Consider the following 27,453-nt stretch of genomic DNA (forward strand, 5'->3'; position numbering starts at 1 on the left):
ACAAATAGCAAACAAAATAACAAATCCAAAAACAAAATAACAAATCCAAAAACAAAATAAAAAATCAGAAAACACAATAACAAATCCAAAAACAAAATTACAAATCCAAAAACAAAATAACAAATCCAAAAACAAAATAAAAAATCAGAAAACACAATAACAAATCCAAAAACAAAATTACAAATCCAAAAACAAAGTAACAAATCCAAAAACAAAATAAAAAATCAGAAAACACAAAATTACAAATCCAAAAACAAAATAGAAAATTAGAAAACATAATAACCAACAGAAAACATCATAACAAATAGAAAACAAAATAACAAAAATAAGAAAACAAAAGAAATAGCAAACAAAATAACAAATCCAAAAACAAAAAAAAAAATCAGAAAACAAAATAACAAATCCAAAAACGCAACAACAATTTAGACAAACGGGAAATGGTAGGTATGGAATTCTTACCGCTGATTGGAAGAGGTCCGGACATTTTGTTTTGCACTTCTCAGCCACTGTAGGAGCTAAAAGTGCACATTTGCCATTATAATGAATAACAAAGAGCTAAACCTTTGACTGGAAGTCTCCATGTTTGTGCAGGAACAATGTTGTCTTCATGATTAGTCATTTTTGTGAGAAATACATTATTACATTTATAAATATAAACCTTCCACACAACATAGCCTTTCTATCTGAGCTCATTTTTAAAATGCCGCTTGAATCCTACCATCCTATCAGGGATTGACGTAGAGAAAAGTTTTACTCATTCCAATAAAAAGACACCAGGGATTCTTTTTTTTATTTATATTTGGATCGTCAGGTGATGCTTACTTCCTTCCAGTGAGATGAATCATCAGTTGTTCATAAAATTATTCCTCGCTAATGCATCACCCCACATCATTTTTATTCACGCAGGTAGAATTATTCATTCCAGCTAGAATTATTCAGTGGGTGTTCAAACTTTTGACTGGCACTGTATATGAAAGTTATGTTGAAAGCTATGTGAAAGTTAGTGTATGATGTGTGAGTTACAGAGATCAGGGTCAGTGGCTTTGATATTTTTTCATATCTAGAAAGCAATGTTAATTCGTCATCATGTTCACACTCTCATCCAAAACCACTCCAGTATTCCAGTATAAATATATGCAGGCTCATGGATTTAAAATCACAAACTTTGTTGATTTCTAACACTTTTGCATAGCTCTAGTCCAAATCTCTCTAAATTATTATTGAGACAATATTATCATATTCCTGGACAATATTATCATCTTTCTGGGTCGTCATTTATGTTGAAGAAAAGCACAAACATTTTCCACGAGATGTAATAGAATCTTTACCAACATTTCCATTCGAATGGAATATACAGTACCTGGCATTATTGTTTCTACTGGTCATGTAATCTTTCCAGACACTTGTGTGGTCATTGCGTATAACTGATGATTGATTTAGACAAAATCAGCATCCCTGGAATTTACATTCCACCTCATCATTCGAAACTAGTCCAATCTGAACAGTACTGAACTCTGATGTAGCTCTCTGCAGCTCTGTCCTAATTCAGCTTGAGCTTGTCTGCACTGTTCTAGCTGACTTCCTGTGCTCTAGCACTCTCTAACTTTATTCTTGTTCCCATAACTCTCGTCTAACTTTAGCTCTAACTTTGAGCTCTCTCTAGCCGTACTCGAGTTCTGCTCTCAGGTGCTGTAGGAGAGATTTTTCAGTAGCTGCGGTATCTAGTGCAATCAACCCTGATGGAAAAATCACATACATTTGATATATGATAATGGAGTAAGTTTACATCAAACATTCATATGGTAATTATTCTTAATAGAAATTTTGGTTTTCATTAGATCAATATATTTTGTACACTGTTGTAGCTTAGAAGAGCAGCACTTTCCTCGACTAGTCCAAAAATTGTTGGCAAGGTTTTAGCCCAAAAAATGCAAACATTACCATTAATATAATATTAAATTTTATTCTGTCATTCAGTGTATTCAGTTCAGATTATGTTTGCCACTGCTTCATTATATTCCATTGCTGTGGTTGATTACCAAAATGTCATTGTTGCACAAGAGCCCAAATATAACAAGTGAATAAAGTGCAAATACAAGATAACTAGAATCACATCTTTACTGTTAAGCAACAGATTTCGTTGTATATTTATTTTGTAATTTACCTAATTAAAAGTTAGATCCTGACTGTACTTTGTTGAACATTTTACAAATCCAAATACTTTTTTTTAGTTTGTAGCTACTACACACTTGAGTTTCTGTGTGTACAGTTCCTAATACCAAGGGACGGAAAAAGAAAACCAGAGTTTCAAAAAGTGCCATGTGCAGTATGATACAATAACTATAGAGGACAGGGCAAAGTGAGACATGGTATATACTAACTATATGGAACAAGATCAGGATAAAGCAGACTGCAGAACTGTGGAAAGCTGACTGGGCAGATTACATCAGATTGTAACGCAGTTGTTTCCTCCTCTCGAGCTGTGCCCAAACTCCAACTCTCCGAGAACCTAGCTGCTTCCGCTCCAGTGCAGGAGGCTGTGAAGTTTGATTTGTCTCTGTGTGACAGTAGCACTGAGCAGGAAAGAGGATGAAAGCAGAGGAACCCAGGCTGCACTTTGAATTTTATTCTGTCACCTACCTGCCAAACACAGAGCTAGAGAGGAGGAGAGGGGAAGGAACGGAGGCTGAGAATGACTCCCAAGTCATGCGTGCTTAACATTACTCCTGCCGTGTTAAAGAAATACTTCACCCATGAATACAGATGTGGTCCACATCGAGGTTCACTTAGCATTTGCGCTTATGTGCAGAAAGCTCACTGACCCGTACGAGCTTTGATTCATTATTAACAACAAAGAGAGTGCACAATGACTCAGTAGTGCCACACTCTTAACCTTTTATTCTGTTGAATTTCGAAAAACACAATAATACTGAAATACTTCCCTTATACGTGTGTTAAAGACTGCTGTAAACTCAAAAAGCCCTGCTCTCTGTCGACACTGCTTTTTGTGTTTGTCACAGTTTTGCCATTGATATAATCAGTAAGTATCTGCATATGACAGCAGCCAAAAGGACTCGGCATCTTTCTCTGAGACGTGGCAATTAGGGGATATTGCTCATTTCAGACAGGGAGAAACTTGAAAAATAAATATCTGGTGGTCTGTAAGCTCGTTATTCCTCTTATACCATAGTGATCTGAATGATCAGCACATCACACTTATCTATTTTATTTTTATTTATTTAAATGTTGTTGAAAATCTGCAAAACAAATTAGTTCCTGTTATCACTTCTAATGTAGCAGCTATTTACTGCTAAAAATGGTCTCGCAAAAATGTCACCATATCTGTGTATGAGCTAGAAACGATAAAACATATCAGAACCAGCGTATTCCTTTAAACTGATCATTTATGTTACAGCTGGAACTACTCTGAGTGGTGGTGTTACTGAGAATTCATCTTCATTTCGAGAATTCAATGTTTTATTGGACTTTGTTACTCAGACTTTGCAATTCAATTAAAAAATAACTCGACTGATTTCTGTAAAATGTGCCGAAGTTCATTTGAGTACCAAATTCCAGAGCCGAGGTCCGTTAAGGTGTTGCTCTGCAGGTGAGCTTGAATGCATAATCAAAGCGGCAGTGGCTAGTGTGATGCTACGTTCAACCTAAAGCTACACCAAGGACAGGTTAGGTTATGTTATTATCACCACTAATAAAATGATTATGAATGCATAATAGCTCCCCAGCTATGTAAGTAGAAAGGTCTTTATGTATAAAGACTAATTGCACTGTTCGCTTTATGAAACAAACGCTAAGACCTTTTAAGTGTTCTAAGTCCAGCTCACAGATAAATCAAACGTCTTGTTGTACAGAAACAATCAGACTTCTCATTATTCAACAGCACCATTACTGAAACACCGATCAGGCATAACATTATGAGCAGTGAACCCTGATTATCTCCTCATCATGGCACCTGTTAGTGGGTGGGATATATTAGGCAGCAAGTGAACATCAAAGTTGATGTGTTAGAAGCAGGAAAAATGGGATTTGAGCGAGTTTGACAAGGGCCAGATTGTGATGGCTAGACGACTGGATCAGAGCATCTCCAAAACTGCAGCTCTTGTGGGGTGTTCCCGGTCTGCAGTGGTCAGTATCTATCAAAAGTGGTCCTAGGAAGGAACAGTGGTGAACCGGCGACAGGGTCATGCACGTGGGGAGCGAAGGCTGGCCCGTGTGGTCCGATCCAACAGACGAGCTACTGTTGCTCAAATTGCTGAAGAAGTTAATGCTGGTTCTGATAGAAAGGTGTCAGAATACTTTGCAGTTTGTTGCATAGCTGCAGTCCAGTCAGGATGCCCATGCTGACCTCTTTACATCACGTGAATGGCTGGGTGCCTGTGTGTCGCTTACCTGGGGAACACCAGGATGCACTATGGGAAGAAGGCAAGCTGGCGGAGGTAGTGTCATGCTTTGGACAATGTTCTGCTGGGAAACCTTGTGTCCTGCCATCCATGTAGATGTTACTTTGACACGTACCACCTACCTAAGCATTGTTGCAGACCATGTACACCCTTTCATGGAAACAGTATTCCCTGATGGCCATGGCCTCTGTCAGCAGGATAATGCACCCTGCCTCAAAGCAAAAATGGATCAGGAATGGTTTGATGAGCACAACAACGAGTTTGAGGTGTTGACTTGGCCTCCAAATTCCCCAGATCTCAATCCAGTCGAGCATCTGTGGGTTGTTCTGGACAAACAAGTCCCATCTATGGAGGCCCCACCTCGCAACCTACAGGACTTAAAGGATCTGCTGCTAACATCTTGGTGCCACAAGATACCACAGCACACCTTCAGGGATCTAGTGGAGTCCATGCCACGATGATTCAGGGCTGTTTTTGGCAGCAAAAGGGGGACCAACACAATATTAGGCAGCTGGTCATAAAGTTATGCCTGTTCTGTGTATAAAATCCATAATAATCACTACACCATGTACTGAATCCATGTATTCACTAACACCATTGAGAAATGTGAAAGTACAAATCCAGGTGCCATAGACAAATGCTTTTTTAAAAGGAACTGCTTATGTTCCATAAAATGAACTGGATTTTAGCTGCTTGTAGCTTAGACAGTAGAGCTGACGCAACTTTCTCTTTTGGAGAACTGCTTCTTTTTTGGGAAGTAACAATTCATCTCTGCCACCGCATGCCCTTTCCGTCTACGCAGTGCAGAGTGCGTACTTGTCTATTTACCAGGTTGGTGTGTGTGTGTGTGTGTGTGTGTGTGTGTGTTCTGCTTATCAGGAAGTGCTCGTGTGCTGTTCAGACAGCATGCAGCAGCAGAGGGATAGCAGAATCCTCTGATGGGCTCATGATTAAGGCCAGCGAGCATCGCATCACATCAAATCTCTCTCTCTCATTCTTTCTATTGCTTGCTCTATTTTAGCCATTCTCTGGCACACTTTCCCACTTGCTTTCTCTCTCTCTCTCTCTCTCTCTCTCTCTCCCTCTCTCTCTCTCCCTGATGCCTCTAGTGTTTGCTCTCTTTTGCTTTTATTCTCTTGATCTCCGCTTCCTTTGCTGCTGACAAATTTTGAAAAAAAGTTCTTTCATCTTTTTCTTTTTTTTTTTGTTACGTCTGAAGTGAAAATGTGTTTTGACTGCTGCCTCTTGATGTGCGCTGCCTGATAATTAGAATTTTAAGATATTTCCAATTTAGAGTCACTAACACATTATTACTACATGTACAATTTCGCTTCAGACTTCACCTTTTATTTTTATCCTGGGCTTTTTGTAACACTTACTGCTTGTCTCTGTATTGCTTGGTTCCAGAGATAATATTGTTGACTTCACGGAGTGGAATAGGATTTCTGCTGGTAATTGCACAGAAAAACCTATGCGCACGGCAAACACAAGTATACGGATACGGATCGAGATTTGAGCTAATGTTCTCAATCCAACGCCAGAATGAGGAGGAAAAAATGTGATCTCAGCAGCATGTAAGGTTTGAGCCTGTCAGAAATAGCTGATCTCTTCGGATTTTCAACAGGAAGCATCCAGTGAGCATCAGTTACCTGAATAGAAACGCCTTGTTGACAAGAGAGAGGTCAGAGGAAAATGGCCAGGAGGATTTGAGCTTGAACAGTGACTCAAATAACCACTCTTTACAACTGTGGTGAGCAGAAAAGCATGTCAAACCTGGAGATGGATGAGTTACAACAACATCACGGACAACACATTCCACTCCAAGAACAGGAACCCGAGGCAACAACAGGCTCAGGCTCGGCTGAACTGGATTTTTTGGGGGAAAAAATCACCTTGTCTTTTTCAAGTCTTCAGCTGTACAGTTTTTATATCTTTGTGTGGACCAAACGTCCCAATAAGGATAGTAATATCTCACAGTCTTTGTAGAACCATTTGGCTGGTTCCCATGATAAAAAGTAGGTATAGTATAGCAGTTATTAGTTGCATTAATAGTTGAAAGTCCTCATAAGGATAGTGTTCTAATGATGTTATAGAGAGAGTCTGGATGCGGTCTCTGCGCATGATGAAGCCATTAGAGTAAATAGCATGTGGCAGACACGCATGGCAATTCCTTCAAGCACCAGATTACAGAAGCTTAACGAGCAGCTGTGGACACTGATAATGGACTGTGTGAGTGTGAGTCTGTGTGTGTAAGAAGTAGATATGTGTGTATGCGATTCTTATGGTACATATAACTGAAGTGTGCTTTCACACATGGTTGTGAGCGACAGGCTGTGTATCAGAGTGAGGCGCGACAAGGCGAGGATGTAAAAGCAAAACCAGGGAGCGAGGAGCAAACAGGTTTTTGAAAATATGCCAGATTTTTCTGGCTGGCTATAATAAAAGGCTCAGGGTTTGGCAAATATTAAGCAATGCAGCAACTTATTTATTCGTTTATTTATTAATTTAATGAAGCATCACATTTTTGAGAAAGGAATCGTTTCAGTAAAGCATTAAATGACTTTACAGCTGTTTGTAGAATTCATGAGTACTAGCATTAATTGAATGATTGGTGGAAACGTCTATCACTGGGCCAGTTTTAACAGCAGCTCTGACTGTACATTGCACTCTCTTTCTCTTGTGTAGTTCCTGGGCGAGGTGCCGGAGAATGCAGTGGGTGTAATCGTGGCCAATCTGACCGTGCGTGACAGAGACCAGCCTCACACGCCCAACTGGAATGCTGTTTACAGGATAGTGGGCGGAGACTCCATGGGCCACTTCACCATCCACACTGACGAGGTCACCAATGATGGCAGAGTCACAGTGGTCAAGGTGTGTGTTAATGCAAAAGAGAAGAGGTCTTTCAGTTTGACCAAAAGTCTAACATTGACCAATCATTGGCATTTATCAGCTCATATATGAAAAAGAGGGCAATTTTTTCCTCAAGTATGTGTGTGTGGAGTGGGGAGTCCTGTTTATTGTTATTATCAGGACTTCTGTTCCCTCAGAACTAAACAGAAAAGTTATTGGTATTAAACAGGGAGTGTGTGATATTTCTTGATCCTAAAATGGTTTCAAAGAAGGATTTCTGGGAGCTTGTAATCATGTTCATTTTTATTTTCTAGAAATAAAAATGACATATTGAAAATTGATCAGCCCATATCTTAATGCCGTATATTTGTGAATATTTGTGTGCAGATATTCAGTGCTTCATTTCTTTATAAGTCATCTATGTTTGTAAAGTGTAATATCCACGCTAATCTACTTATTACTAAGACCTACATGTAAAATTACACCATTTGCCCCAGGTCTGCGTCTCTGTGGACATGCACACAGGCAAAGCATCAGTGCTGCTCCATATCAGCAACACAGAGTGTTTTCCTTTCCTTAAGGGACATAATTAGGGAAAATGTGACGCTCTTAAATTTAATGTGGTCTCCTGCTGTCGCTTGGTTCCTTCATCTCACTCGTCTTTTTATTCCGTATGTGTGTAGCCAGTGGACTATGAGAGGAATGGCGCCTTCATGTTGACCGTGGTGGTGTCCAATCAAGTGCATCTGGCTAGTGGCATCCCGTCATCTCTCTCGTCCACGGCGGGCGTCACCATCTCCGTGCTGGATGTGAACGAGGCTCCCGTCTTCCCCTCCAACCCCAAAGTAATCCGCTTTGAAGAGGGAGTACCTGCTGATACCACGCTCACCATATTCGCTGCTCAGGATCCAGACCGCTTTATTCAACAGTCTGTCAGGTATGGTGTTTGTGTGTTCTCTCCGGATCCAGCTCACTGTATATTTATTATTGATCTAATAGTAGGTTTCATTCTTTGATATCGCATCGCTGTTGAACTATGATCGGTCAGAAGGTGGTTCCAGATCACAGCTTTATATTTATGCAGTTTATTGATTCTGTAGTAACAACTTACACATGGACTTTTCTGGTGGATGAGGCACATTAACAGATTTAAAACACCCACCCGTCCACCCACACACACACTTAAATTGTTATGGTGAAGTTTTTCTTGGAGGAAATGTTTGTTTAGCATTTTTTGAAAGAGTCTCCAGGGTCGGCGCTTTGTAAGTCTGTAACTTTATGTTTTCCACAAGAAAGTCCTTTTCATGGAGGAGTTAGCACTTTTTTATGATTAACTACAAAAAAAAAGGGCTGGTGAGGGAAACGGCTGGTTATAACCGCTATACTGTGCTAGAGACATTCTGCAACATTAAATATAACACATGGATCAAATCTATGACGTAAATCTTTATTAATTACAAAACTGTGGTTTTCCTTTTTCCCCTAGACAGTGTTCACGTATGTAAAGAATATGGTCTTTGGTGGTCTGTGATGGAAAGCTACATGATTTTTAGACTGTTTCCATAAGAAATATGTATCATATGATGTTGTATATAGTACAATATATCTATGGTGACATTAGGCATAATTTTAGTTTAACACAGGGTTTGGATTTTTGGAGATTTGGAGGATTTTAGTTTTACGGACTACCGTGGTGTTATTGTGCGTCTCTTGAAAGGAGACTGCGCTAATTCTGCTTCTAAGTGCCTTTAAGTGTGTAATACTTGCTTGCAGCATGTCATCATACACTACCAAGTTGGAGCTTTTAACAAAGTTTGACGAGTGCAAGTTTTTTACAAGTCAGAACTATAATTACCATCATTCCAACATTATTAAATCAGCTAACAAAAAGCAAAGTAATGACAACAGTTTTCCGTGATTCACCACATTTTTTGCACGCTGTAGGACTATTACAGGTTGTCCTTATAAGTGTCATTTGGTCAAAGCACTACCTTTAAAGATACAGACAGGAAATTAAAACAAGGCATGACAAGGCATCACATGCGCAATTGCGCCAAAAATGTAATTTGACCTTGAATATCTCACTGTTTGGATACGAAGATCTGAATATTAATACAAAAAAAATAAATAAATATTCTGTGCTTCCTGTACCTGTATTAGGTCACTTTAAAAGTACAGGTCTCTCCATGCATCTTTCTTCTAGCTGTCTTGTCATATTACGGGAATATGCAGACATAAAATTGGTTAAGTATTTTAATTAACCTTTACGACAGGAGCTACAGTATGCAAGTCTAGCCTCTGTGGCACCCGGAGTAGTCTGCCAGAGGAATACATATGCTAGACGACCTTTACTTTAATCCCTAGGAAGTTGTTCCTGTCTCCCCGTCCCATCTTATTAGTTTTCATGACATTATTCACTGAAACAACTTGTAAGGTTAAGATTCCTTTGGAAATTTTCTTCCATAAAAACACATACAATGTTTTATTTCTTGCCCTTGGTGTGTTTATGTTTTCAATATTGTTTCGTTTTTATGCACTCCATTATGTGAGAGTAAACAGACACATCTGTGATCTTTTTTTTATTGGATTTTGTTCCCATAATTTTATGTAAATTTATTCGGCTCCATGAATTGGGTTTTTGTTATATTGTCTAAAATGTGGCGCTGCAAATGCTGATTATCTACTTTGACATAATTGTGCTTTTTTATAAAGTCATATTTTATGTTTAATCTCATTCACGGCCCTCGAGGCTATAGCCGTTACAGTCTTCATTCCTCTCAAAGCTCAGGTGAAAGACATGAGCCTCTACAACTCCTAAAGCGTGGGACATTATTGCCATGGCTTAATCACAGGTTTTAGAGGTTTGTGTTATTTTGTTAGCAGTATGCAAATTTGGATATGAATATAGACGCATCACAAGTCTGTGAATTTGTTATAATTCCAGCTTCAAACACTGGAGCTTCGTTAACACCTGTGTCTTTCCCTCTAGTGATGCTCTGCTGTGTTTTCAGAGTATGGTACAGGTTCTCTCATAAATGTTGCATCCGACTACACGATCCATCTGGCGGTACTCTTTCTCTGGTGTGAACTGTGAACGTCTTCGGCCATTTCTCTGGCTTTAGGTTTTTCATCCTGGTGATGCTTCTCTGGGGTAACGCTTTAACTCCAGGGGGTTGGACATGATCAGATTAACGCTGAATTTTTCCTCTTTATTACAGTGTGGGATTTCATTATGGAAATGTAAACTGAAACGAACAGTTCCTTTCAATTCATTTATATTTGTAGATAACAAAGTAGCTTTATAGAAATGCAGATTTAGATACTTTGTGAGCAAGCCAGAGGCAGCAGTGCCGCAGAAAAACTCTGAGACGACATGAGGAGGAGCCCATCTTCTAGGTGACACCGAATTATAAATCATTACAGCAAAGTGTGCTGAAAGGATCTTTATTATGAGCAGTTTGTGGATAAGGACTCCTGGGATGAGCACAGGACAGTCTTTATGATTACAGGTACAAATCTTGAATATCCAGATTATCCAAGCAAGCGCAAATCTTTAAGTCCTCTTTCTCCTCAATGCCAAAAGATGGCAGTGCTTTAACTCCTGGTAATGTTTCAGTAATGTTGCAGTGCATGAAATCGCTGTACAATACAGTTTGACAGAGATGTTTTGCCTCTGACGTGCCATATAGTGGATCCCAATTTAATCTTTCAGATGTACGTAAGACCAAGCTCATGCAACAGTGAATGAGAAGTATATTTGCACCTTCAGACAAGCCTTATTGACCAACATGTAGAGGACACTGTACAGGTTAGAGTGTATTACACAGCAGATGCTGGCTTCCACAGCACAGGCCAAAGCGAAACAAAATGGAAACAAATTATAAGATATTAACTGTCAGAAAACCAAAATCCTCTCCCTGTCCTGAGGGCGTGACTGCTCTTATGTAACCCCGCTTTAGCCGTTCTCACTCCAGCCAAGTGTTCGCATCACAGTGACTGCTTAATGAGCCACTGCAAAGACCGGGCCAGAGTTCAACCAATAACCTCACACTAGGAGGCATGGCATGTGGGATCTTTATTAAAGATTGTCAGATTATTAGTATTCCAGCACATGTATAGAAATAATACATGCTTCAAAAAGTTTTTTAATGGTTTACCTTCCCGAAAAACGTCCATGCAGAACCCACTTAGAAACGTTGAACCATGAAATCTCTTTTTGTAGACTGTAGATACAGATAATAGCTACTTTTAAAGATCATGTTTTGTTCTCTGTTAAAACATTGTCCCATTTTTTTCAAGCACAAAACTTGATGGAAATCTAATAATATTTCCTCTATTATATTCTTCCATGAGTTATGCGGAGACACAAATTAAGACAAGTGAAACATTTTGCCTTTATTCAAACGTTTTGCTTTGTAACATTCTTTCACATTAGAAGTCTAATTACAATCGAAACACAAAATAGACCTAAGAAAGATTTTTCACTTCATATATTTGTAACTTAGTATCATGATAATGTAGATGTTTTGTTTGCGCGCATCATGCAGTAACTATTTTCTGTACCTCAAATGCAGTCCTGACTAGATTTTTCTCGTTAGGTTAAAAAAATGTTTCTCACAGAATAGATCTGCTCAGAGATATATGCTCATTTACATTCCCAACAAATGCAGTATCCCATTAGTATAGTATGTCCCACCTTTCGTTCCAGCGGTGATCCCCATGTCAGCTGCAGTTGGGTAACAGTTGGCGTAGCCGCTTTTAATCGACTTCCTCTTGGTCCCCGCTGTGTTGGCTGTCAGGAAACAGGGCAGAGAGGTCACTTGGTAATGAGCTGAACCGGTCCCAAGTACCCGGCCCCGTTCTCCCTATGTGACTCGTCACTTTATCAATTGTGTCCTTTGCGGTATTGATCTTACTCAAACATGCGTGAGAACGTGACTGGATTTTCTCTGCAGCAAAAATGTAGAACCTTCTCACATCTGAATAAGAAGTCAAAAAGTAAGGACCTACCACATGCATGTTAAGAAAATATTAAAAATTCATCGTAACTGGTAACTGTACCCTCAGCTCTTTATACAAATATCGGGTTGTTGATTTGCGGGTAGTGTTGCCAGCTCCGGGTTCAAGCTTGACCTCAGGTTACTGTCTGCATGGGTTTCTTCAAGGTTTTCTGGTGTGTGTGTGTGTGTGCACATGATTCTCTTTGAACCTTTTCAGGGTTGCTGTAGATAAATGACTAAAAAATTATTATTTTTACAAGAATTTGCAAATATCAGACTATTTTCACTGAAACATGACAAATTTGTTCTCCATCGGTGTATAACTGGTATTTAATTCTGCAAATATCTATTTCAAAATCTTTCACATCATTTAGTAGCTCACTTTGATGGACAAATCTGTATTACATACAAGGATTTCATTTTATTCTGATGTCATCCCTTTGCCAGTCGAATAGATTTTTTTTGGCAGAAGGAACTACAATAAATTTTTAAGAGTAGCTCTAAAATATGCTTTAGCAAGCTAATTATTGGGCTATTTGTCAGATATTAAACAGCACCCATTGCAAATTGTGAACATCTGTCTGACCTTGGGCACTATACCATTAGCAAGCTGTGACTGTCTCAGAGAAGTTCCAGTGCATAATTTATTCAGTAGCCTGTAAAATAATAATGTGTCAGTGCTGATATTTGATTGAGGGTGAATAATTCTGCATTCCTGCAGATCCTGATATTAAACTGTTCACTGCTGGTATTTTACTGGCCTTGGGTGTCTGCTACAAGACCTTCGATATAAAACACACTTTATCTGGAATAAATATGGTATTTTATATTAGGTGTGAAATATTACAGAAGTACTTTGTTAGAGCACTTTGATTGAGGCATTTTATTTCTTTTTCGTGGAATCACCATATTGTTTCAGACAACTCGGGAGGAGAATAATAATAAAGTGTGTTTGATTTATAGGTATTCTAAGCTGTCCGATCCTGGAAACTGGCTCAGAATCAACAGGACGAACGGCCAGATCATGACGACAGCCATACTGGACCGGGAATCACCTTACGTGAAAAATAACGTGTATGAAGCGAGTTTTCTGGCTGTAGATAATGGTAAGCCATTGTACGTATGTTTGTGGATATATGTGAGTATGTGATTATTGTCTTGATGGGACACTTTTCGACAGCTGAAAACAATTTGTCTGCTCTCTGCGTGAGGCTTCAGCAAGCTTTCCACAGCCAATCGACCGAGCGCCCCTTAACAATCGAAAGCACACGTTTTCTGGTGAGATTGGATTTTTGGCTTTATTTGCTCCACTCCGCCACTGCGAAGCTTACACAAAACTCAAGCGTAGACAAAATGCAATCAAGGCGCACCCGCAAGTTCATTTTGTCCGCGGCCACCAGCCAGGACTGCCATATCTTTTTATAGGTCCCCTTCCTCCAGGCTGAAAGAAAAAGTAAAGTTAAAGAATAGATTGCTGACCAGGGAGAACAATCTTCAAAGCTGTGAACACTCCGAAATGAAACTGCACCAACAAACAAATTGGACAGATTCTGCAAACGGGCTGTTCTGTCCCCCCACAAGTCTTTACAGACGTTCTAAACAGAACACTTTGTTAACCAGTCTGTTAGATCACGACATGAGTGAATTCCTCACAGTCTAGCAGTCTGTGAGAGATTTTTCCCCCTCAATTCAACCAAAGACTGCATGGTGGCAGGCAGCATTTGACTGATACCTGCACAGGACTATTTCTCTGAATCGATCCGTATCTTATTTCCCCTCATGTTGGAAGAAGCAGATTTGTGAGTGTGCACCAGGCTTCTATAAAGCCTCGCATTTGTTTGTCCTCGTCAGACTCAGCCATGGGGAACAGATGCATTTGTTTTCTTCAGGAAAGTCATTTTGCGGAGATGTCGTCTGAAAGAGCACGTCTCCATTAAAGATAAAAAAGGCGTGTGAGATATTTATGCATCATTTCATTTGGCATATTTGTCACCATAGGGAGGTTTTAAGAGCGATGCCGGGTGTAAAGCACTCCATCAACACCTCAGCTGTCACACTTGTCCCAGCACTAAGCTTCAATTTCCCTTTCATTTTGTCTGTCTTTGTCTGCATCTCTGAAATTTTTATATTTCCTCTTCTCCAACTATCATTTCTATTTGTATGCCACCTCTAGTTACTATTCCACGGGTTTTAATTTGAGGGTAGTGCTGCTGCTTTACAGCTCCAGTATCCCACTTTTCTCCCATGTTCTCCAGGTGTTTGCTTGGGATTCCTTTGACTTCACAAAAATAGATATGCAAAATGTTAGCTAAATATTTAAGCTATTTTGCCCCAGCTGTGAATGTACATGTGCACAGTGCCCTGTGATGGCTGGCAACCCACCCAGAATGAAGTCCAGCCTCACACCCAGTCTTACAGAATGTGAATGAAAAATAGTTTGAATTTGAATCTCGCATGTTTTGACCAGTATGTTGCATATCCAGTGCCACATGACTGACAGGGCTGAGACTTTATGATATCAAATGAAAAAGTCTTTTGAATCTGCAAGGTGATGTTAGATGCATTCTGGAAAAGGACACCAGAGACGTCCAAGATAGCCATGGCACTAGGCAGAGGCTTTTTAAAAAATGTTCTCCTCCTCCTAAAAGCAAGGTTATCACCTTGAAACCAAAACTTGTCCACCTTTAATCTCTAAATCTGGCCATTACCCTTTCTTTGTGTGCGTGTGTGTGTGTGTGCCTCTCTCTCTCTTACATACACAGGATCTCCTCCTGCGACAGGAACAGGCACTCTGCAGATCTATCTGATAGATGTAAATGATAATGTACCAGTGCTGGTGCCCAGGGAGGCCCAGTTGTGTGAGAGGTCACGACCTAGCTCCAGGATCAACATCACGGCATCGGATGCTGATGCTGAGCCCAATGCCGGGCCATACGTCTTCGAGCTGCCCTCGTTCCCTCCCTCTGTTCGCCGCAACTGGACCATCTCACGTCTGAATGGTGCGACACTTGGTCTACTAATAAAAGTAGTAAACAATCTGTACTATTAGTAAGCAAAGTGGAAAGCTATGGTATGTATATTTTTTTAATCGAAAAAGTAATGTAGTGTACTTTAAAACACATTAAGGTACCATACTATTCTTTATATTCTATTAAATAACCTAAATAGGTTTTAAAAGACATTCACCCTCTCTGTTAAAAAGATACATAATGTGTTCACAACATTACACCCCAAGTGTACACTCTTTGAAATACGGTCACCATATCTTGTTAATGATGTTGAAATCACGTGAGAACAAATGTAGTGCAGTTCTAAGATCAGATTCAAGCTTTCTCCAGATAAACATGTGCAGTAGCGGAATCTGTGGTGTTGTGAGGAATAGCTTGACTAATTTTCTTGGCTTTTGGCCTGTTTTAAAAACTGTAGCTTGTTTTGGTAGATGTGTTACAGCTGGTATTTTGTAACACCATCATCTCGGTCAATAGCATTACAATATAAGTGCATTATTTAATACACCATAGCAAGTCTAAACACCACAAATACACTTGGCAACCTGAAGCACTCCATAAGAAATCCATCATTTTTAAATTACTAAAAGGGTATGTATCTGTGTGTCTGTTCTCCAGGTGAATATGCTCAGCTCAGGCTGAGGATTTCGTACCTGGAGGCAGGTGTGTACCGTGTGCCCATCCTGGTCTCAGACTCGGGCAACCCTCCCCTAACAAACCGCTCCATCATCAGGGTGAAGGTGTGTCCCTGTGATGAGCATGGAGATTGTACTTCGCTTGGAGCTGTGGCATCTGCAAGTCTGGGCACAGGCGCCATCATCGCCATCCTTATCTGTATCATAATCCTGCTCAGTAAGTGGAGGACTGGGTGGATTCATAATAAATGGATCAATAACACTGTAGTAAATGAATCAGTATCATACATGGATGGGAGACAGAGTAGGTTAGATGATGATTAAAAGGATAGATTGATAGATAAATGACAGTGGGGTGGATGGACTGATATGTGGATGGATGATTGGTGTACCCCACCATTCCTACATACATCTAACAATCTAAAGTTGTATGACAGGTTAGGGTGGATGGTTTGGGTGGGTGGGTGGGTAGGTAGGTAGGTAGGTAGGTAGGTAGGTAGATAGATAGATAGATAGATAGATAGATAGATAGATAGATAGATAGATAGATAGATAGATAGATAGATAGATAGATAGATAGATAGAATTGATTGACAGATAGATAGAATTGATTGACAGTAGGATGGATAGATAGATGGGTGACAGTGTAATATGTATGGATGACTGGAGTACATGCAGTGAGGAGTGGATAGTTGTGATGAGAGTGAATTTATTGATAATTGATTTAATAATTGTAGATGTATTGAGTGATAGTTGAATAACGGATGGTGGATTGATGGTGGAAGAAAAGATAAGGTGAGTGGATTGATGTTCATCAGTAGAATGGATGGTTTGATGTATGATTGAACAAAAGATGGATGAGTAAGTAATTTATTAGAGTTTAATTTGTACTGTATTACTGCCATCCATGTAATAACTGCCATGTGTTACATTGAACAGAAAAAGAAAAGAAAAACAAAAATATAGCAAATAAAATCAGACACGACTTTAATCAAAAAGCAAAAATATCAGAACTCTGGTGTTACTTGTTTGCAGTTTCTAAATGCTAAATGTGTGTATCTCCACAGGCATGGTGCTGTTTTTTGTGGTGTGGATGAAACGCAGAGAGAAGGAGCGACAGGCCAAACCTCTTCTTATTGACCCAGAGGATGACGTTAGGGACAACATCTTAAAATATGATGAGGAGGGAGGCGGAGAGGAGGACCAGGTCAGACAAAATTACAATGGCATTTGTATTTATATGAAGATTTGTATAGAAAGAACTTGTATAGAAGATTACAGTACATGTCGTTCTCGCTGATAGTAAAAATATTTTAAGTAGCATAGAATATGATACAGGAAAATATTTCTTTTTATAAACATTGAACACAAAAGTTACTGTAATATAATCACTGTAATACATGTTGGTTCTGCCAAGAGTGTGGAGTCACTCTGGTCCACTGCTTTGAAATCCAGTGTGATGTGAGCCACAAAAATGCAAAATCATTGCTTATAAGATTTTTAACTATGTTGTAGGACTATGACCTGAGCCAGCTGCAGCAGCCTGAGACTCTTGAGCACATCATGAGCAAACCAGGGGGAGTGAGGAGAGTAGACGAGAGGCCGGTCATCCCGGAGTCCCAGTACCCAATAAGACCCAGCATACCTCATCCTGAAGACATTGGAGAGTTCATCACTGATGTAGGTCCAGTTAAGGTGTGATTGCAGGTCAAGATCCTTGTAACAGGCCATGGGTTTCTCTCATTACAAAGATATTAAGAATGGAAATACAGCCCTAGAAAGAATGGTCTTCAGAAGTACCTGAGAGAATAGAGGTAGAAGCTGTTTGGAATTGTTAGGATGGATGGTGGGTATTTTGGGTAAGATGGATGGATGGACAGACACAAGCTGAGGTCTGGTCAGCCTCAGCTGGAACACTTGGGGGAGGATGTATGACGTTAAAGAACCTGGAACCCCCAATGATTCCAGAAATATCACTGAAAATGTGTCCAGAGATATCAGCAGATGTTTGTGCTCATGAACAGATGCTAGTATGGATGGAGGGCCATGTAGTCTGGCTCAATCATATTATGGGATAAAATGGATGGATGTTGGGTGGAGGTGGAGTACTAGAATTGATAAATGATAATTATATTATGGGGTAATTTAGAAGGACAGATGTATGAAAGGATGCCGGGTGGGACAGTTGTTTTGCACTTGCCAAAAAAAGTGTTATATAATGATGCAGCATTTTCCAGAACCTCAGAAGTCCTGAAGGCCAAAATCCAATGTTAATGGTGGTGCAGATTTCAAATTAAAAAAAAAAAAAATCAGTTAACAGACCTTGTCAGCATTTCAATAGTGTCTGGCCTTCAGGATTTCTGAGCTTATGATAGATAAAATCTTGTAGAGCAGATAGACTTTAGGCAGACAGACAGCAGGCAGCAACAGCAAATTTTTAATATTTTCAAGTGATGTCTGGTGATAGAAGTGTTCATGTCTAATCTGTAAATAAATATTTCGGTAAGAGGATTTAGCTAACGTCGCTTGAAAATCAGCGGCTCAGACTGCTCAAACAGCAGCCAGAGGATCTCATCATATTTAGAAAACAATCACAGTGAAGTGGATTATACGATAATATAAGAAGCATGGTGTGAATAGCAATTTCCTATTCTAGTGCCAAGCCATGTTGTAGAGTTATCAAATATGTAGCTCTACTTTCAAGTCATGTATACTGGCTATAGAATTATTCATGCCAATATTTTTTACCCTTCAGGGCCTTCGAGCAGCGGATAATGACCCGACGGCTCCACCATACGACTCTCTGCTCGTGTTTGATTATGAGGGCAGCGGCTCGACAGCCGGCTCAGTCAGCTCGCTCGACTCGTCCAGTTCAGAAGAGCAAGACTATGACTACCTCAACGACTGGGGGCCGCGCTTTAAAAAACTGGCCGACCTCTATGGCGGCGGGGACGACTGAGGGTGGAGCTCCGGGGATGAGAGAGGGGCCAAGGGGAGGAGCCCGCAGGAGCAAGTCAGCATCTCGGTTCGTTTCACAGAAGAGCCATAGGAGCCTGAGCATTCCTGCACAAGACACTGTAAAACGGCGGGAGTTTAAAAGAAAGAAGGGACCATTGCTGCTTTCCGCGAGTGTGTTTCTCTCTGTTGTTTTTTCTTTTTATTCCTCTGCGCTGGCAAGTTTTTCGTTGTGAATTTTGCTTTGGCTGTCAGGAGAGTTGCGACAGCCCTGGTACGAGAGTCAATGTACTTCATGAGCTCTGAGACAGAAAACAAGGTCTGTGCTCTTTTTCCGTCTGTGTCATTTCAGCTCTTAAGAGAGCAGGACGAATTTATCCACTCTCTCAACTTGAATTTTATTTGATAAGCACTGTCATTGCTCAAGTGCCTTTTCGTGGTGTTTTTTGTACCAGAGACTCCTCAGGGTCAGCTGCTGTTTTAAGCCCATTCATTGCAGCGGTACGCTCCCTCATTCCCTTGGTCCCTCACCTCCATGTTTACTTGTCCTCTATTAACGGTGCAGGAAAAATAAACTTGACCATGGAGATGAAAGACAATTTCCTGTGTTAGGAAATGTGCTAAAAAAAAAAAAAAAAAAGGAAAATACGAAAAGGGGCACATCTAATTTTTTGGGAACTGCCATATAGGACTTTGGTGACCCCGTTTAGAAGTATGAAATTGTGGTCGAAATTACAAGACCAAACCATTTACCAAGCAACAGCTAAAGGTGACACGTTTTGTGAACGTTTCTTTTTCAATGAACCAAAAACAAAAACTGAAGAAGAAAAAAAAAGAGAGACAAAAAATAATGTAGAATGCCTTTTTGCTCAGACACTTGCCTGCCTTGTTTTTTGCGCTGCTTTCTAATTCGTCTCAGTCCTAGCAGGCGAGCAGTCCGACTGAGACTGCCAGCCAAAGTGGCGTCTGTGCTTAAAGGACTGCATCACGGGAGGAGCGTTTTATTCGTCTTGAACATTCCCCTTGTCGAGGTTTATCGGTTGATGGAACTTGTACATGCATGATTTCTCTCAAGAGCGGCGTCTCTAAATCAGCCGCACATGTTCCTTGTGGTCAGAATGTGAAAAGTAGTTGGCAAAGAACATACGATATACAGAACAAGTATAACCTGTATAGTTAAAAAAAAAAAAATGACTTGAAGAAATGCTGTAAATACATATTTTTTGGAAGTATTACCCAAACATTTGCTGCTCTCGAGGCCCTTGCGGGGCTAAATGAGAATTTCTTTTTTGCCCTAGTGGTTTGTCATTGTGTGTGTGTGTGCGGGTGCAGCTTCATGTTTGCGGTTTTGCTCTTCTGCAGTGTTTTTCATATGTTACTTTATTAGTTGAAATTTTTAGTTCTTTTGTTCTTTCTATATGAGCAGCGTTTCCGATCACACCTGCTTCTAATGTTGTGTGCTTGAGTTACTTGCTCATTCACCTAAACCATTACTGGATTTGTGCTTTAGGAAATAAAGACGTCTTTTATTTAAAAAGAAAAAAAAAAAAAGGGGTGTGGCCTAGTGTTGTACTATAAAAATAATGACCTTCCTTCCAATGTCTTTGCCATTGTTTAAGGCTGACCTGAACAACCAGAGTTTTTAGTGGTGACCAATAGAAATATATCACGATTAAGCGACATTCTTTCAGACGTATTTAGATTTAAAGTCGATCTTCAGAGCGTAATATTCAAAATATTAAAATTACCTGTGTGTAGTTCACACTTCCAGAGTTCCAGCTGTTTCTTGGGATGGTTTCAATAGCATCCAGACCACTGCCACTAACCATGAGCATTTTCCTTTAAGCCTAAAAAAAATTGGAGACAGTAAATGTGTACTGAATAAAGCCAATTGTTCTTTTTATTATTATGGAACAGAAAGCTCAAGCAAGCACTGAAAAACATTAATAAGAGTCTTGTACATTGCTAAATGGTCCGTGTACCGGTTGGTCTTTCAGTTTTTTTTTATTTCAAAAGGAGATTTTAAACCATGAACAACGAGAGTCTTTTCAATCATCTCCTAATAATCGAAAACAAACAACAGAAACACACGACATTTTTTTTCGTTTCATCTTTTCTGCAGGAAAAACAAAAAGAAAGTGGCACAAAACAAAACAGGCAAATGTTTGAATCATTCAGTGCATTATGTATATACACACAAAAAAAGGATGCCAGAAGCTGACCCTACATACACACAGCCCTTTTACTCAGGCACCAGTTAGACACACTACTATAGCTTAGACCAAGATAACAATGGCCTAGTAACGTTACTCTAATATTATATTAAATATGGCACATGTGGTCCGTCACCTTGATTAATATTAGAGTACATTGGCCAAGAATATGTTGAAACACTGGGGTTTTCCACGAGAAATAGAAGATTTTCTGCAGAGCACGGCTCGAGTCCTCTCTCTCTCTCTCTCTCTCTCTCTCTCTCACCAAGTCACTTTTGGAGCTTGAGGTTGCAAAGCTTTCTGAGGTAAGGTGTTAGAATTCCTCTCTAGTCTCATCATCATCTCACCGTTATACTGTTTCATAATTACAGTAAAACCCAACTTGGTGTGAATGAACAGTTACGTCGATTTCTTGTCCGTTGCCATAACAGAGGCACATCTGGTGAGTCACCTGCAGCCATACAGCTGGCATATTCTAGCAGTATGTGAAATGTAGATGCAACGTTAGACAAATTTAGATTAAATAATTAATCAGTGAGACTAGAGAGGAATTCTAACATCTCACCGCAGAAATCTTTGCAACCTCAAGCTCCAAAAGTGAGTTGGAGTGAGTGAGGTCTCAGGCCTCAATCAGCAAAATCTTATATTTCTTAAATCTTACATTCTTGTGGAAATGTTTCCCCATGTTCTTGGACCATGTACTGTGATATTAAAGCAGACGACAAACCATTTTCTAAAATTATACTAGAGTAACGTTACAAGGCCAATGTCAACTGATCTCCGGCTATTTTAGTGTCTAAATGAAGCCAGGTTCCTGTGCAAGAGGGCTGTGTGTACGTGGGTGTCATGGCACTCCTGGTACCGTTTTTTCGTGTAAAATACATAACACATTGAAAGATTCTCTGATCTGTTTTCTTGTGATTTTCTTTTCTCCGTGTAACAAAGAAGAAACAGTAAAAACTGGCACATTTTCTGTTGTTTTGTTTTTGATGATTAATAGATGACTGAAATACCTCTTTTTAATTTTTCAAATGAAAAATGAAACGACCGAACGGTACACAGTCTGCCAATATACTGCTGTATTAATAGTGCTAGCTGTCGCATTAGTCGCTACAAATTTGGTTTAGTTTAACAATACGGCATTCATCCTCATTATCTAGTTATAAATAGCATGCTCTATGTTTTTCACAGCGAACTAGAAGTTGCAGCACAAGACTCATCAGTCCGACAAAAATATTTTTTAGATTGTTCGCCAACAGTTAATTGTTCCGACAACTTGATATAAATTTGTAATGCAAAATCAAGGTCATGAAATTTTACTTTCAATGCTTTCAATAATTCCATGTCCCCACCGTTTAAATTATAATCATGTATCTCCTTCAATTCAAGTAAAAGAAGCTCATAATTTATTCATATAAAGATTTTGTTAAGGTAAGTACAGTCTTCAGGGTCATGGACATACAGGCGTAATACAATTAATAAGTGAATGTTTGTGGGTGTAATTCACCCCAATTGCCATTGTGTAGTTTTATTTAGCATATTTACAGCAAAAATGTGAATTTGTGTGCGACAAATGCATTGATGTGACATCAAACTATCAGACAGTTGAACTGGACTTAATAATAAGTGAGCAAATAGACTTAAGTTCAAAATCAGAGTTGGGAAACTCCAATCTCTGTTGTCCTTTGTTGCTAAATTGCTACACATGCACTCGATTTGAAGCCAGCAGGCTCTCAGACAGCTTTGATGCTAATTCATAAATTCTCCATTGTTGAGTATTGAGGAGAACAGATGGATCTGTTATAAGAGGCTTCAAAATGGTGACATTGCTGATGGGTTTTTTTTTCAGGGATGTTCTACTGTTTCCCTGCTCTATTTGTCTTTGGGGCAGCAGGGACGCCAAGGCACACTACCAAAGGTGGGATGGCCACAGTAGACAGATTTCCCTGTAGGGAGGAACAATGTCAAATGGGAGCCATTGGAAGGTGATGATGCACCACTGCACTGCAAATTGGGCCTTATGAAACAATTTGTCACAGCTCTAGTAAAAGAGTCTGCAGCCTTCAAGTACCTTCAGGACTTCTATCCTAAGTTGTCTGAGCCAAAAGTCAAAGCCAGTATCTCTGTTGGACCGCAAATAAAGATCATGTAGTGCAAAGAATTTCCAAAAAACTCAGTAGGAAAGAGAAAGCAGCTTTGAACAGATTTGTCGCAGGGGCCTATGGCTTCCTGGGCCATAACAAAGAAGAAAACTATATGGAGCTGATTGAGATTCTGGTGAAGAACTAGAGCACAGTGGACTTCAGGACATCACTCAAAGTCCATAGGAGAAAATGGGAATGTATTCATTTGAGCCGAATGAGCTCTTCTACCAGGATACAGTGGACTTTAAACGCTGCTAAAAGGACATGAGGAAAGACTACGTTTGAGAACTGCTTTGTTAAAATGATCGAAAGTATAAACGTAAACGTACTAACTTCAAAATCTTTTGTGCTCATTTTTGTAAAACTTAGTATAAGCACAAGGTCATGTTAATTAATATGTTGATTTTCTGACTTTATGTGAATGAAAAGATGCCAGTTAGCCCATTGTTTTTATGAAACTACAAATGTTCTGGCCACAAAGGCAAAGTTTCGGGAAGTTAATATTTGATTTTTATACTTTTGAGGCATACGTTATTAGAAAACAACACTTATTACCCTGGAACAAAAATTGTGTTACACCGTTACAGCTGAGTGTCTTGACATGGCCTGGTGTTTTGAACTGGACTATTTTTTCTACCCAGAAACCATGCGAGTGTAATCGTTTACACTCAGCTGAACTATATATTGTTACTGTCCAAAGATGACATGAAAGAAAATGTATACAGTATATGCCCACTGCCTTCAATTAACATAAAAACATCATAAAGCATCGCCTACAGCTATACACACTTAAAACCTACAGTGGGAAAAGAAACGACCCAGCCACCCACTCGTTCCACTGGTGACACATCTTTAACCCGCTGCTGTGGAATATTTCATGACTTTCACCCCCCCCCCATAATTAAAATGAGCTGAGAGACGGGCTGCATGACCCGAACACATGAAGGCACACTTTTCTCTGTGCGCATTCGTCATCATTAAAACAGCAGGCCTGCCAGCCACGATAAAGGCCCTGTAGAGGAACTGTGGGCTGCGGAGCAGAATAACGAAGAAGAAGGAGGGAAAAACGTTTCCCTGTAGTAAAGCATGAACGGCGTATTTTCATTTTGCAAATTCGGCAGTGTTCACTTTGTTGATGAGAGCCGAGTCAATGGCGAAAACTATATAACTAAACAATGTGTCATTCCACCCACAATATATACAACAAACTAGTCATTTCACTAAATTCTAGTTAATTGGACATATGTTTCTCCCTATCTGAGCACACAAGATCAATTGAACAAAGGAATAAATTTCGCTTGGCGAGACAAGACGAGAAGACGCTACTGTGGTCATGTGTACTGCTAGATACAGTAGCAACACATTGATAATAGTTAGCATTTAGTAGCCTAATCTTTTGGTTACAGTGATGTTATTTACTGATTGCTTGTAGTTTTGGTTTTGTTAAATAATGACAGCAATTTCACTCGTCACTGAAACTAATTTAATTTAAGGTTGTTCAATGTCTTAAATATGCTAGGTTAACCATATTTATCCAGCTATGCAAGAAAGGCTAAACGTTACAGACGAAAAGCCAGTGTCACTTTTATTTTAGCCTAATTGCATCAGAGGAGGAGAAACACTTAGAAAGTCTGTACTGGCCGTAATGTTAATTAGCAAAAATCATTCAAACTTCAGAAATTGTCTGTTTTAGTTGACTATAATTGCTGTAGTAATTCATCACCAAAACAAAAATCCTATGACCAAAACTAAATCTAAAAATATATATATAAGAAGGCTTCTGAATTCTCAATGCTGAGTGGTCAGGATTAATTATCTATAACAGCAGCTCTAGTCCCGGCTACAGGGCAAATCACTGGCTATTAATGTGTTCATTCTTGTTTCTATAGTAACAGCTCATTTACAGGGACATGTATCGTGGACATACCTCATACTCTAAGTCTAATAATATATATATATATATATATATATATATATATATATATATATATATATATATATAATGTGCTGTTTAACAGACTGAATTTTCTTTCATGAAATATGTGTCCAGTGTCAGAGCTTTGTAACAAGAAGAATTAAAACTGTAACTATGGTTTCCCACCAGAAAAATTCCTTAGGAGGAACGATTTGGTCTTAGAAACTGCTAGAACATATTAGCTAATTAGCTGCTATGACATAAATAACACACACAGCATTAAATGTAACTATAAGGCAGATGAAATTTGTATTTTATGAAACTATCTAAATGAATAAGGATAAAAAATATACACAGTATATGTTCGGGAATGAACACTTTTTAGTCCTGCCGTTACTGAAAAATATTTAACATCCCCCATCGTGGATTATTTTCCTATAACTGTCGGAATGTATGGTAAAGTTTAGGTCTGTTCACTGTTTGCTTTCTTGGAAAATGGTTTAATGGAGTAATACCTGGGAAGACCTATGAAGAGACCTTTATTAACACTGCTCTCTTTAGTATTGCACTAATGGAGGACCATCCAACTATGAGAGCATGCTGTGGGACTAAATTCTCTGCTTTCCAGCCAATCAATTATTTCTCTGTTTAATTACCTGCTTTATGTGGAGAAACAGGAAGTTTCCGACATGTAGCCCGATCGCCGGTGCGGTTTGCGCGAGAGCAGACGAGCGGTAACGCTAACACTGACGTCACTTCTCATCCATTAGAACAAGGAACAAAAGCAGAAAGTACGTGATGGTGTGATAGAAACAGTACTCCTAAAAGGTCATTTGTGATGATCACAATCAGTTTCGGTCTAAGAGACTTCCCAGCATCCTCTGGTGCAAACAGCATTTTGGCTGCTGATGGCCTGCTCTTTTTAAATAAGTGCTTAATACATGGCCGGTGGCCAGCAGTGTCTACGGTATAAAGTTTGCCTTTTCAGCCGTGCGGGCCATGCTCTTTTCATTTCCCCCTAAATTACGCACCAAATCTCTGTGCCCATCAGGCGGAACAATCTAATTTGAGAATGACTCGGACTGTGTGTGTGTGTGAGAGAGCATAATTGAATGTTTGCAGTTCAGTGCTGATAAAGTCAGCGTGCTGACGCAGCTCGCGTTTGTTGGTGCCGGGCCCGGCTTTGCTGACCGAGCATCATTCGCAGGCCATCTTGAGCTCTTTGTTGGCTATTTTTGGGGGTATCAGAAAAACCTCTTCTGCAATTTACGCTGATATTTCAGTATTACAAAATACCACATTAGCATGCGATTTAAAGCTTTAACCAACAGGAACACAAACTATATAATAAATGGGTTCTAGGCTCATGGGAAAATGTGACAGAATGCTGGGACACTGTTCACTACGATGGTGTTCAAGTCTATGAGCTGTCTATAATGCATCATAAATCAATACAAAAGACACTAATTGGCATCCAGCTTAATTAAGAACGTTTTCCTTGTAAGGTGACTTGCAGCCTAAACATTTTTTATAACCACTATGTTTACTAAATCATTGTCTAATTTCAGGCCACTTTAATAAGTCATTAATATTACCTTCAGCAAGATTACACCACGACGCAAAACATGATGCTTCCCAAATTAGGAACCGAGAATCAACCCAGCTCAAATCTGTAGTATCTCAAGGGAGAAAGTTCATTAACCTCTCCGTTGCTTCACATCATGTTTCTGGTGCGTATCAGCAGAAAGCCTATTTCTAATGACATCATCTTGCTGCTGTCAACATTTTTCCTTTTTAAATGTAGCGCTGAGTTTGTTTGTCTTAGTGTGACAGACTTAACTTAATCCCAAGTGTTTCGTTAGTCATGGAACGCAAGAACTTCATGCAGAACTGGAAAAGTTACATCTGCTGAGTTGACACAAGCTACGTTTATTAGCAATTGAGGGCAATCAGCTGCTCCCTGAGCAGACTTTAAACCGCACGCAATCCAATATGGTGAAATGCAAACAAATTGAACTAAACATGTTTACCACCTGAGGAATTGATGGACTGTGGCAGATTAAATTTCGGAAAAAATATCAGAGTAGCCGTGTGTTTAATGATTCTGTATTAAAAGAACCTTCAGGATTTTTCTTTTCCAGACATCCATGTGGTACGTGTGATAAGCAAGAGTAAGAATTTTAACACATTTCCTGTACTAAGAATAAAACAGAACAGAAAATCAGTTTATCCAACCAGTTCACACGTATTAATCAAGGGAGTTCTTGAGCTCTGATGATAAACACAAATCTTTCATTTATCTTTAGCAGCCATCC

General features: G+C 39.4%; 1 protein-coding gene across 3 annotated transcripts in view; it reads left to right on the top strand.

Moving 5' to 3' along the window:
* The window catches only part of cdh4 (cadherin 4, type 1, R-cadherin (retinal)), a 400,906-nt gene extending 377,083 nt beyond the window's left edge, over positions 1 to 23,823 (top strand). Inside the window, exons 14-21 of one of the 3 annotated variants that reach the window (XM_058374170.1) lie at positions 7,104 to 7,289; positions 7,952 to 8,205; positions 13,232 to 13,374; positions 15,031 to 15,267; positions 15,895 to 16,128; positions 16,979 to 17,118; positions 17,427 to 17,591; positions 18,667 to 23,823. In XM_058374170.1, the coding sequence (XP_058230153.1) occupies positions 7,104 to 7,289; positions 7,952 to 8,205; positions 13,232 to 13,374; positions 15,031 to 15,267; positions 15,895 to 16,128; positions 16,979 to 17,118; positions 17,427 to 17,591; positions 18,667 to 18,870 (1,563 nt within the window). In that variant the 3' untranslated portion in view covers positions 18,871 to 23,823. The remainder of the gene's footprint in view (positions 1 to 7,103; positions 7,290 to 7,951; positions 8,206 to 13,231; positions 13,375 to 15,030; positions 15,268 to 15,894; positions 16,129 to 16,978; positions 17,119 to 17,426; positions 17,592 to 18,666) is intronic. The other 2 variants (XM_058374172.1, XM_058374171.1) reach the window with 2 other exon arrangements.
* The last annotated feature ends 3,630 nt before the right edge of the window (positions 23,824 to 27,453 follow it).

Source organism: Hemibagrus wyckioides, linkage group LG21 (genome assembly GCF_019097595.1).
Source record: "Hemibagrus wyckioides isolate EC202008001 linkage group LG21, SWU_Hwy_1.0, whole genome shotgun sequence".
Classification (NCBI taxonomy): Eukaryota; Metazoa; Chordata; class Actinopteri; order Siluriformes; family Bagridae; genus Hemibagrus; species Hemibagrus wyckioides.